Source organism: Leopardus geoffroyi, chromosome D2 (genome assembly GCF_018350155.1).
Source record: "Leopardus geoffroyi isolate Oge1 chromosome D2, O.geoffroyi_Oge1_pat1.0, whole genome shotgun sequence".
Classification (NCBI taxonomy): domain Eukaryota; kingdom Metazoa; phylum Chordata; class Mammalia; order Carnivora; family Felidae; genus Leopardus; species Leopardus geoffroyi.
The window spans coordinates 61700831-61713981 of record NC_059334.1 but is presented as its reverse complement, the minus strand read 5'-3'; the positions used below and the strand labels follow the sequence as shown (position 1 = coordinate 61713981).

General features: G+C 44.2%; 1 protein-coding gene across 6 annotated transcripts in view; it reads right to left on the bottom strand.

Moving 5' to 3' along the window:
- Positions 1-11826, bottom strand: part of CNNM2 (cyclin and CBS domain divalent metal cation transport mediator 2) — a 154050-nt gene extending 142224 nt beyond the window's left edge. For all 6 annotated transcript variants that reach the window (XR_006701678.1, XR_006701679.1, XR_006701680.1 and 3 more), the window contains exon 1: positions 8311-11826. Coding sequence is in view for 3 of the 6 variants with exons in the window: in XM_045438753.1 (XP_045294709.1) it covers positions 8311-9931 (1621 nt within the window). In the remaining 3 variants the exon portion in view is untranslated. The remainder of the gene's footprint in view (positions 1-8310) is intronic.
- Positions 11827-13151: the final 1325 nt, after the last annotated feature.

Below are 13151 nucleotides of genomic sequence, written 5' to 3'. Positions count from 1 at the left end.
AACTTTGTTGTCTTTTTTGGTCACTTAGTCAAAGAGAATGAAGATTTTTTTTATTATTATTATTATAGTTGACACGCATTACATTAGTTTCAGGTGTACAACACAGTGATTGGACAACTATACATAATGCTATGCTCCCCACAAGTGTAGCTACCATCTGTCACTATACAATGCCATCACAACACCACTGACTATGTTCCCTGAGCTGTACCTATTATCTCTGTGACTCATTCATTCCATAACTGGAAGCCTGTACCTCCCACTTCCCTCCGCCCATTTTGCCTTCCCCCTTCAGCCCCCTCCCCTCTGGCAACCACCAGTTTCTTCTCTGTATTTATGGCTCTATGCCTGCTTTTTTGTTTGTTCATTTGTTTTCTTTTTTAGATTCAACATGTAAGTGAAACCATATGGTACTCGTCTTTCCCTGACTGACTTATTTCACTTAGCAAATCCATCCAGGTTGTTGCAAATGGCAAAATTTCATTCTTTTTTATGGCTGAGTAACAGTCCATTGTATGTGTGTCTCCTTTATCTATTCATCTATCAATGGACACACGGGCTACTTCCATATTAGCTACTGTAAATGATGTTGCAATAAACATAGGAGTGCTTATATCTTTCAAATTAGTGTTTTCATTTTCTTTGGGTAACTACTCTGTAGTGGAATTACTGGATTATATGGAAATTCCTTGTTAATTTTTTGAGGAGCTTCCATACTGTTTTTCACAGAGGCCACATCAATTTGCATTCCCACCAAGAGTGCACACAGGTTCGTTTTTCTCCACATCCTCACCAACACTTGTTATTTCCTGTCTTTTTGATACTAGCCAGGATGGAGACATTTTTTAATTCAGTGTGCTTACTCTACGGAGGGTAGAACATGTAATTGATTGTTCTGTTTTCCTTCAAAGTATGTACACACGTGGCTATCTTGCCCAGTAAGAGCAACTGTTAGAAAAGAGACAGAGCCTGGAATTCAATCACAATAAAAAAACTAACACACAAACAAACCTACGATGATGAGCTCCTTTCAAGATTTGGTCATCCATAACAACTATGAGCACAGATGGCTCAAGGTGTCTCCTGACTGGCACTACCCAGTCGAGAGAAAGACCAAGAACGACGAAGAGTCTACAGAATCATCATGACAAAAATAATGGTTAACTGAGCCCTAAGTGCCAGGTGCCACTAGAAGCATTTTCACATTCATTACCACATTAATTCTTACTAAGCACCTTATGAGTCAGAAAATATCCCATTTTACTGTGGGAAAAACAGAGGCTTAAAGAGAGTAAGTTACTTGTCCAAAGTAGATCCAGGAAGAGAACATTTTTCTTAACCTTTGCATTAGCAAGTGGTATCTTCCCCGCAGGATGTAAATTCAGAGACAGAAATATTCCCACCTAGGTCTGACAGCAAGGGGCGGGAGGTGGTTAAGTACGAAGAAATGAGGAGTTCCCCATCATGACAGCAGTGTTTACAATCAGTGGTAGCACTAACATAAAACAGGGGAAGACTCAGCACCCCCATTATCCCCATCAACCCCTAAGCCAACCTAATAAGCATATCATGTACAGTGGGTGCTTGTTACTAGTCCCCCAGCTCCCCCTTCCAAAGTGTGCTACCCCTAAATTCCCTCTGCGTAAGCATTCCAGAGTTGCCAGCGTATGTGCTGTTGAAAGAAAGAATACTTCTTAGTGTCTCTCTTTTTCTTGTTTTAAGATTTTATATATATTTTTTACGTAATCTCTACACCCCAACGTGGGGCTCAAACTCACAATCCCGAGATCCAGCCAGCACCCCTGGTGTCTCTCTTTTTCAATGTTGGTAGGATCAGGATTTCTGGTTTGTGTTTGGAGAAAAAGCAGGTGAACAGATAATATTAAAATAAATCGTATTCAATCCTAGTCATCCATTTCCATGTATTGAGTTTAATAAACATTCTTTATATTCCAAGCAAAGCTTACTGGAATGGAAGTTTACTACCAGTTACATATATGCGTTTAGAAGATAGGGCCCCTTAGAAAGAAATATACTACTTTAAACAGAACTAAAGTAAATATCTAATTGGATTCCAGAGGTTTGTTTTTTAAAGTCTAAGTATTTAAAGAACAAATAAAACCATAAATATTAGGTTGGCTCAGTCTATTTTGTGGGTTTTCCTGGTTAATGATATTTTAACCTGTGTTTAGATTTGCTAATAATTAATATTAACGGGTCCCTCCCAGTAGTTTGGAATGTTTCAAAATGTAAATAATTCTGGGCCCTTTGTGAGGAGAGGCAGGTAGTGTGTAATCCCCACAAAAACCAAGAGAAAAAGCAGAATGAGGTCCTTCCGTGTTTTGTCCAAACCATACTAAATGAGAGCTAGTATTCACTTACAGTGTCTCCTGGCCTAAAAAGTTCCATGGTCCTATTATCACAAATAACCTTCTCAAAACAGCCATGATTTTCTGTAAGAACTTAACTTATATTATTTTTTAAAAAAATTAAAAAAGGACACAGAGGACAGATAGATGCATGAGTGGGACGCATACCTCAAGTGCCTTGATGAGTATTTCAATGGGAAATTTACAGACCTATACTGTGAACAAAAATTAAAAGAGCCAAAAAAGTTTCACCCTAAAGTCCCAAATCCAATCTTCATTACTCTCATAGAAGAAACAACCAAAAAGAAAACACATCATTCATGGATATCCAAAATGAGTTAACTCAAAAGAAACACCTTATATTTAACTAGTGAGACTTGAAGCAATCTCAATACCCATTTCTTTTTTTTTATTTAAGTTTTTATTTATTTTGAGAGAAGGAGAGAGCACAGGTGCAAGTGGGGGAGGGGCAGAGAGAGAGAGTGCACTAATCCCAAGCAGGCTCCACGCCATCAGCACGAAGCCCAATGCGGGTCATGATCCCACCAACTGTGAGATCGCAACCTGAGCAGAAATCAAGATTTGGACACTCAACTGAATGAGCCACCGAGGTGCTCCAATACCCATTTCTTAAAATATTCTCCTAGTCTGACCTCAGCAGAGTTAAAAACTCAATCAAAGTGGGGCGCCTGGGTGGCTCAGTTGGTTGAGCATCTGACTTTGGCTCAGGTCATGATCTCACAGTTCGTGGGTTCGAGCCTTGCATCTGACTCTGTGCTGGCAGCTCAGAGCCTGGAGCCTGCCTCGGATTCTGTTTCTCCCTCTCTCTCTGCCCCTCCCCCACTTGCACTTTGTCCTGTCTCTCTTTCTCTCTCTTTCTCTCTCAAAAAATAAACATAAAAAAAAAATCAAACAAAGCAATAAATTAACATAAAATGAGCTCACACGTTCAGATTTATTTTCTGTGTAACAAAATGCCTATCAAAGATGGCTTGAATCCAGGATGTCAAAAAATACTGACATCAATATCACAGGGCAAAAACCAATGGCAAACCTGAATATTTGCTTTTTCAAGGATGCAGCCACCTTTAACTCTGACCAGAATACCTTTAACTTGGGACCAGAAGGCCTGCCAAATGGAGTGGGAAGCACTCCAGTCTAGAAACAGGAACGTGGATTCTGGTCATGTTGATGCTACTGGCTAGGTGGGTAACCCTAAGCAAGTCACTTAACTTTCTTTCCTTCTCAGGGTTTACTTTCCCTATTTACAAGGTTGACTAGACCAACGTTTTAGAAATTCACCTAATCATAGGGTAACTGTTAACAATATGCATTCCAAGGCTCCTTCCCTAGATTTTGGTTCAGGATATCTCTGAGTGAGGCCTAGGACCTTATTCTTTATAAGTGATCCAGGGGTGCCTGAGTGGCTCAGTCGATTAAGTATCCAACTCATGGTTGCGGCTCAGGTCATGATCTCATGGTTCAGTTCGAGCCCCACGTTGGGCTCCACGCTTCAGTGCGGAACCTGCTTGGGACTCTTTCTCCCTCTCTCTCTGACCCTCCCCTGCTCATGCGCGCGCTCTCTCTCTCTCTCCTCTCTCGCTCTCTCGCTCTCAAAATAAATAAACAAACAAAAAAAAAGTGACTCAAGTAGTTCTTATCATTTGGTAAGTTTCACAAACACTGGAGGAGACGATCCTCAAGCTGCCTGCCTTCCACGTCCGATTCTATGCTATCCGGACATTTCAGACTGATGATCTAAAAACACACAAAATTCAAATAGTTTAACATTGTTACTGTACAAAATTCATAAACATACAAGATCAAAGAAGCAAACATATCCACCCACCCATCCCTGACATCATTCATACCTTTAAACACGAATAAAAACATCCTCCTCCATTCTAGGCAAGCAGAACACTTTCTTGGGTGAAGAAAACGTTTTCAACATTAAACTCTCAGCACACCGATATGACAAGACTTGTGTTAGAGGAAGAGAGAACTGCTTAAGCTAAAGTTTTAAGTGAAAACTACACGTTACACTCTACTCTTGCCCTGCAAGACCATTACCTGGTGATGCTACCTGCTCCCAGCTAAGAAAAAGCTACACGGAAGCCTGGCTAAGTCCCTAGGAGCTATTAAACTGCATTCTCTGCAGTACTGGAATGCAATGGTGACAAAGCAAAAGGAAAAAACAAAACAAAACAACAATAACCGGTTACTAATTCTTCATATTCAACCCCAGTACAGTCAACTGAGTAGCCAAGAGTTCACGATGTCTTATAAGGAAGGTTTGGTCAGGTCAATGGAGAACCCCTTGTGTCCTTTCGGCATACAAAGGTAGCAACCTTCAATTTAGCTTTTCTTCCCTCTGAACTATTTTGCTTCAGTTTTTCTGGAATTCTCATAATCTCCTCATAAGGTTCACTTTTATTCTCTTATTTAGGATCATAAGTAACTGTGACAGTAACAAAAGAGAAAGAGAAAGACTGCAAGGAGCACAGAGGGGCAGAGTCGTAAACGACGCCCATTAGCAATTAATTATTATACAGGTGGCATTTACAAAACTGCAAATAAAATCAAGATTAAACCACAAAACTGAGTTTGAGTCATTCTTGCAACAGAAGCAGATAAGAAACAAGAAGGAAACATGGATATATAGTTCAGCTATTAGAGAAACAGCTGTAGAGTATTCCATTAATTCCATTATAATGTATAACTAGCATATTATTGCAGTACAAAACATTTTCAAAATGAAACTCGATGCTTTGCATGGAAATAGCATTCTTTAGACTTAGGGTCACACGGGCCAAAAAACTGATTTTGTTTTAATGGCAAGTGGGGAAGCCAACTGTTATGTACAACATCACAGAAGCACGAGGTTAAAAGCCATGTATATGTTTAAGTACATTTCTGTGTCTGTTGCCCAACAAGCTCTGAAGCAAAATGTTTTGACAAAAAAGCAAACTTCACACTCAAAACAGAAATGTAAGATCAGAATCAAGGGGACCAGCGTAATGGTTAAGCATAGGGTGGCTAAGAGCCCGAGTCTGACTGTCACACAGACCTGAGTTAAAACCCAAATCAACAAATTGCTGTGTGACCTTGAACAAATCTTGTAACCTAAGCCTCAATTTCTTCATTTGCAAAATGGAGAAAATGCTCTGCTCGGCCATTATGAGATTTAAACAAGGTAATTCAGGTAAACCATTCAGCCCTGTACCTGGCACAGTAAATAAATAATAAGCTAACTCTAAAATTAGTGTAATTACTGTCTTCCAACCTCAAGGAAAGCTAAGAGTTTCCAGGTGGCCAGGCAAATAGTTCTAATCAGTAGAAAGAAGACATTCACATACACTTCTATAAAGGTAGCTTTTCATTTCTTTTCACATTGAGAACCTTACTTCTCCTCAGTAAAGCATAACTCCCACCAATGATGTACAGCTCTATTATGGAAACACTTCAGTGCAGACGTTCTTAGTTGGGAAGGGCAATTTTCAATGAGATCTGGGCTAATGACCTAACAGTTTGGGAGTTGCGGTAAAAAACAATAAAGGTTAACTGTTCACGTTATTTCAAACTGAATTAGAAAACAAAGAAAACAGTATCTGGTGAAATATTTTAACTCAGAGGGAAAGAAAGAACTAACACAGCTGTTAGTAAGGTGAAAGCGGCCAAACTCCTCAAAAAAAAGATCAAGAAAGGGAAGGTGAAAAGTAAGTTGTTCCTACCGTGTAAGTAACAAACACCCACTCTATCCTTTAAGACTATGGCCGAAATTTCCCATTGGCAACCGACTGTCTTTGCCTGCTCTTCCAAATATGCCACTGACTTAGGCATACCTTTAACCTGTACTCTCTTCTTACCCAAATACATCACTCTGGTTAAGGACAAAAATAAAGTCCTGGGCACTATTTTTCAAAAACACATGGGAAAATACTAGGGATTCTGTTATCTAAAGGTACTGTGAGAGGTAACGTTGGGGAGAAAAGGTTCCTCCTGAAATAATAAACCAACCACAGGGAATAAGCAGGAATATTGCTCAAGGACAACCAAAAACAGGTTTCAAAATAATGCAAATTTTGAAATTTTGGGGTAGGAGCAAGATCAATGAGTTGCAAGGTGAAGCGCTAAAGCCTCCAAGGAAAAAAAAAAAGATACAGAAGTGAAGAAAGGCTTCAGCAGGGAGGACACACTGGTGTTTCAATCCATCAGCAGATGTGCAAAAATTTCAAATAAAAAAAAACCCATAGAATAAATTATTAAGTCTCAATGTTGCAAAATTTAGCCATAGGAAGAAAATTAAGTATTTCAGAGGCATTTTCAAGCACTGCAAGGTATCTTTCTGTACTAGAGATGTTACTGCAAAATGAAAGAAGAGATTGGTCAGATGCTCTAATTAACAACTCAGCAGTGAAGGGATAATGACACCCCCGAAAAGAAGCTCTGTCACCTAGAGATAATGGACATTTTCTTTTTACTGTTTAAGAATCCAGAAGAATCTCCCTCTGCTTTTAAATGCAAATTACCCATCTCTGAGGCACATTCTGCTCTATTCCTTTATCTGAAAATTACTGCAATGTGATCCCGTTCCAGAGAGGACACGATTCAGCCAGGAAAACGGAATTAGGGCAACCACACGCGCTCTGGGGATGCTCAGATCACCACGTCCAGTGAGCTGTCACCACCTACACACGGCCTTTTTCAGTGGAGAGACCGCTATGAGGGCTCAAAATTCTATCTGAAGAAGGAAAACTTAGTTTTGAGGACTATCAGGTCATTAAAGGTTACATACACATTTTCATACCTGCACTAGCACCATAGCAATGAAACAGTTCGGCAGCCCTTGGTCTTCAAAAAACCATGTTATTTACTGGAAACTCTCTTTAAAGACAGAATGTCGGTAGTAACAGTATAAGGTGCTATTTGCCGGTTCATTACAATGGTCAAACAAACAAAAAATACCATCACGCAAGAAAGGTGAGCACATCAGACTGTACGCTTCTCTTCCATGTTAAAACTCCCTCTAGAATAGTAAACACTGACTTGGAAGAAACACTTCAACTTAAAATATCAAGAGATCAAGGTTAAAAAGAACACTTTTACACCAGAAAAACTGGAGAAATAAATAAACCACAATAGAGGGAGTCATCCCATTGTTAAAGGTTCAAGATTTCCGCCCAAACCACATGTGGTTTTATTCGTCAGATGAATATAAACAAACAGTGAAGAAAGCCAGGCAAGATAGCCTCATAAAAGTTTAACTTACCTCTAGTCTTTCCAAGTTATATATTAGTAACTAACTTTACTTTTTAAAAAACCCTCTTTCCTAGCTAAGTAAGTTACATCCAAATGACTGAATCTTTTTGGTGATACCTGGCTGACCCCATTCCCTATCCTCAAAGGCAGACCTCAATCTGCCCCACAGCTAGCCCGACAACCGGGAACAAAAACTGAAAATTCACTTCCAATCTCTGAAACATCGGTGAATGTTTAAGGAGGAGGAAAAAGACTGTGTTGAGTTTAGAAAAGCTATTCAAATGTTTTCCAAATGCCTGAGATAAGTACATGTCAACCAGATGGCACAGCATGGCATTAGCTGGCCCTTACTTGCATCTACCCACTTAGAACCCCGGTGATGAATGCCGCAAACCCCTCAAGCCCAGAGGGCCGGCAGTATCATGCACAGAAAATCGAAAGCCTGCGTTTTGAAATGTGAACAAGAGAATGACGGTCGTCTTGGGCTTTTTAAAAAACCTAGAAGCGCTTCCTAGTTCAATCCATCCCCAAATCCATGCCACCCTTTCAACTTTGCAATTAAGAGAGAGGAGAAATTCCGGTCAACTCGCCTTGGGGGGTTGGTCTGAGGGTAGAGGGCTCAAGTAGGGAGGAGGATGGAGAGAGAAAGAGCAAGCCAATGAAAGATACCAAAATTTCCCACCTTTCTTAAATTCTTCCAGCATAGCGTCCAACTTGGTGTCATTGAAAACAAAGTGCAAGGGGTGGTTATAAAATTTAGTGATGGTTTTCAGGGGAGTACAGTCATCTGGATCCACGAAGGCCAAGTCTTTGACAAAGAGGAGGTCCACGATGTTGGAGCGCTCCCCCTCAAACACTGGAATACGAGTGTAGCCGCTCTCCATGATCTCCGACATGGTGTTGAAGTCCAGAATGGCTTCGCCGGTGATCATGAAGCAGTCCCGGAGCGGAGTCATCACGTCCTCCACTGTCTTGGTGCGGAGCTCCAGCGCCCCTTGGATGATGTTCAGCTCCTCCTTAACGAGGTCGTTGTAGGGGTCGGTGACCCGGAGCATCTCCAGCAGTTTTTCCCGGTTATAGACAGTACCTATCTCCTGGCCCAGGACGCAGTCCAGCAGCTTGCTAACCGGGTAAGAAGCGGGGAAGGTCATCATCATGAAAAACTTGGTGAGGAAGATGGTGTTGGCCCCTACAGCCAGGCCGTGCCGGGAGCAGATGGCCTGGGGCACGATTTCCCCGAAGATGACGATGCCGATGGTGGAGACCACCACCGCCACGAGGCCGGAGCCGGCGATGTCGTCGAGCAGGATCGTGAGCGTGGTGTTGACCAGCACGTTGCCCAGCAGCAGTGAGCACAGCAGGTAGTTGCCCTGCCTGCGCACGGGCTCGATGCGCTTGGCGTAATTCTTCTCCTTCTCGGTGCCGCAGTTCTGCACGATGCGCAGCTCCATCGGGTCCAGGGCCATCAGCCCCAGGTTGAGGCCGCTGAACATGCCCGACAAGCACAGGAGCAGCGAAATGAAGATCACCTGCAGCCAGAAGGGCAGCAGAAACTTCTTCTCCTCGCCCACTATCATCTTGGTGTCCTCGCCGTCGTGATAAATCCAGGTGGTCTCGGCCCACGGGGGCGGCGGGAGCCCGGCCACCCCGGAGCCGCCCTTGGCCCCGACGGCGCCACTTGCGGACCCCGGGCCGCCGGCGCCCAGGGCTGGCGTGGAGAGCGATGTGCACAGGTAATAGGACTTGCTCTTCTCCATCTTGCGCAGCGGTTTGATCTCGATCTCAATGATGCCCGATGTACGGCGGTTGAGAATGATGTGGGGCAAGATGATGATATCTGAGGTGCGGATGCCGCAGCGCTGGGGGCCGCTGTCCGGCTCTGGCGGCGCGGGACCCCCCAGCCCGCGCTCGCCCGGGCTGTGGCGCCGCCGCTCGTGCTCGGTGAAGGCGATGCGGGACCACGTCTCGTTGTTGATGTTCTGCCCGTACACCCGCAGCTTGACCCGGGTCCGCTCGCTCACTCGCAGCGCCCCCCCTTCCATGAACGACACGTCGTTCGTGTCCTCCAGCCGCAAGCCGATGATCACCGTCTCCTCGTTCTCGCCCGCTGCTGCGCAGCCGCCCGCGCCGCAGCAGCAGCTCAGCAGTAGCAGCGGCAGCAGCCGCCCGGCCGCCGCCTGCAGGACCCCCCGGCCGCGGGCGCTGAGGCTGCGGCGCGCCGCCATCTTCCAAGTGGGCAGTGCGGCGGCTGCCTGCCCGCCCGCCATCTTTACTTCGGGTTCACAAGCGCCACAGCCAATCATAGGGTGGCTGCTCCAGCTGCGGCTTCATCCTTCCCACCCGGCGGCGCGAGCGCAGGCACCGGCCCCTGGGCGAGATTGCAGCGGAGCGTCCGCACACACCGTTCGGCAGTCCGGCTCCCTGACTGACACTGACTCGGCCTGGGCTAGCGGAGGAACCTGGACACTCGAGGGAGGGGGAGAAGGGAGGGGGAAACGCCAGCGGCTCCCGCGAGAGGCAGGCAGGGCAGCCAATCACGAGCGGGTGCCTGCCCTCCCAGCCAGGGGGCAGGAATGGGGGCGTGGCCATGAGGGGAGCCGCGGACCAATGACAAGGTAAGTGGGTGGGGCAGTGAAGGCCACCGTCCCCCTCAGCACGCCAAGTTTCCAACTGAAAGGCGCGTGACTCTTGTGTATGTGCGAGGGGAGGAGGTGTGGCCAGCTAGAGCCCGAGAGCCAGTCACAGATGAGAACTGTACGAAAGGGGGCGGAGCCCTCAGACTGGCTGCCAATGAAAAGGGGCCGTCTGTGGGTCTGGTACTCCCTGAGGGGCCTCGGTAGTAGATGCCCGCACCTGGGTAGGCAGTGTTGGGCTAATATCCTGGGGCGCTAGGCGGTCCGTTTTCGCTGCTCTGCATTGCAAGCTCCCGCAGTGCCCAAAGCTCGTGCGGAGAGGGCTGCCTCCGGAGCGCGAAAAACCGACTAGGAAGGGCTTAAGCTGCCCATTTGCCTGAAAAGCCGGGACAGCGGCCGCGCCACTCTCCTCTACTTGTGCGCGCCGCTCGGCCCAGGATAAGCGGTGGCTCGGTGGCCCCAGTACCTATCGACCCGCTTTTTCTGGAGCCTCACTTCTCCCTAGGGGGGAATGCTCTCACTCTGCCGCTTGTGGTAAGGTGGCACCACCTGCCGGCCACATGGGTACCCTGCAAGGCTTCCAGGTCTGCAAACCCCAAAAGCTGTGCCAGAGGTGGGGAGGTTATAGGGAAGCAGTTTCCCCCACCTTTCCGAGTTGTAAGAATCTCCTCCCTGTGCCACAAAGCTATAGTAATCAAAACAATAGGTAATCGCGTGAAAAAGGCACATCGATCAAAGGAATGGAATAGAGAACCCAGAAATGAACCCACACATATATGGTTAATTAATTTAGGACAAAGGAACCAAGACTATACAATGTGGAAAGGACAGTCTCTTCAATGAATGGTGTTGGGAAAACTGGACAGCTACATGCAAACGAATGAAACTAAGCCACCATCTTACACCATACACAAAAATTAACTCAAAATGGATTAAAGACTTGGATGAAATTCCGAGAAGAAAAGGTGACAAGCTCTTTGACATTGGTCTCAGTGATTTGTTTTTAATTTTGGATCTGACCCCAAATGCAAGGTAAACAAAAGCAAAAATAAACAAATGGGACTGCAACAAACTAAAAAGCTTCAGCAGTGTGAAGGAAACCAACAAAACAAAAAGGCAACCTATTCAGTGAAAGAGGATATTTGCAAATTACTTACCTTTTTTTGTTTTTCTTTTTTTTTTTTTTTTAAGTAGACTCCACTCCCAACATGGAGCCCCAGGCAGGGCTTGAACTCATGACCCTAAGATCAAGACCTGAGCTGAAATCAAGTCTGACACTTAACCACCTGAGCCACCTGGGGCTCCTGCAAAGCACTTATCTGATTAGGCTTTAATATCCACATATCCAAAATATATAAAGAACTCACACTATTCAGTAACAACAACAAAAGCCAGACAACCCAATTAAAAAATGGGCAAGAGAATCTGAATAGACATTTTTCCAAAGAAGGCATACAGAGGGCCAACAGGCACATGAAAAGATGTTCAACATCACTAATTATCAGAGCAATGCAAATCAAAATCACAATGAAATATCAGCTCACACCTGTTACAACGGCTATTCCCAAAAAGACAAGAAATAATAAGTATTGGAGAAGATGTGGAGGAAAGAACCCTCCTACACTGTTGGTGGGAAGGCAACTTGGTGCAGACACCATGGAAAACAATATGGAGAATCCTCAAAAAATCAAAAATAGAACCACTGTATACCCAACTATTCCATTCTGGGTATTTAGCCAAAGAACACAAAAACACTAATTTGAAAAGATATATGCATTCCTATATTTGCAAAAGTGTTATTTACAATAGCCAAGATATGGAAACACAATAGAATAGTCTTTGGTCATTAAAAAAAAAAAAAAAAAAAGAGGAAATCTTGCTATTTGCGACAACATACATTGAGGGTATTATACTAAGTGAAATAAATCACAGGGAAAGACAAATACAGTATGATTTCACTTATATGTGAAATCTAAAAAACAAAATAAATAAAAACAAATTCATACAGAGAACAGACTGATGGTTACCAAAGGTGGGAGGGGTTAGGGGTTGGGTAAAATGAGGGAAAGATCTCAAGTATATGGTGCTGAATGGTAACTAGATTTATGGTGGTGATCACTTTGATATACAAATATCAAATTATAAGACTGTACACCTGAAACGTATATGTTATTATACCAATTTTACCTCAATAATCAAAATAGATTTCTCTCAAGCGTGCCTGGGTGGCTCAGTCAGTTAAGTGTCTGACTTCGGCCCAGGTCATGATCTCACAGTTCATGAGTTCAAGCCCCGCGTTAGGCTCTGTGCTGACAGCTCAGAGCCTGAAGCCCATTTCGGATTCTGTGTCTCCCGCTTTCTCTGCCCCTCCGCCGCTCACACCCTCTCTCTCCTTCAAAAATAAACATTAAAAAAAATTTTTGTTTAAAGATTTCTCTCATATTCTTGCTGAAAGTATATATATTCCTGGGCCCCATTCCATACCTGCTAAAGGGGTAGGACCTAGGAATCTGCATTTCTAACAGACACCCAGGAAAGTTTGGGAAATGGGAAAGACACACATAAAGGCTGCTTCTTAATCACACTGACCAAACCCTGCTAGGTCCATGGGTCCCTGGAGGAGAAAAAAATCCTGAAGATCTAGTTCCCCAGGACTCCCAAACCACTTTGTCTGGAGGAGGCACTGTAGCAAAGTAACTGCCAAATTGGTCTTTTTCTTGCAACTTAAGCACCCAAAATATAATTACTATTTCCTTTTTTTTTTTTTTTTTTTTTTTTTTTTTGTATTCTGCAAGCACATTTTCTTCCCTTTTGTAAACCAGTCAGATGTTCCTGATTAATTTCTGGTCGGGTAATAGCAACGGCCTCCTAACTGCTCTTTCTTCTTCCA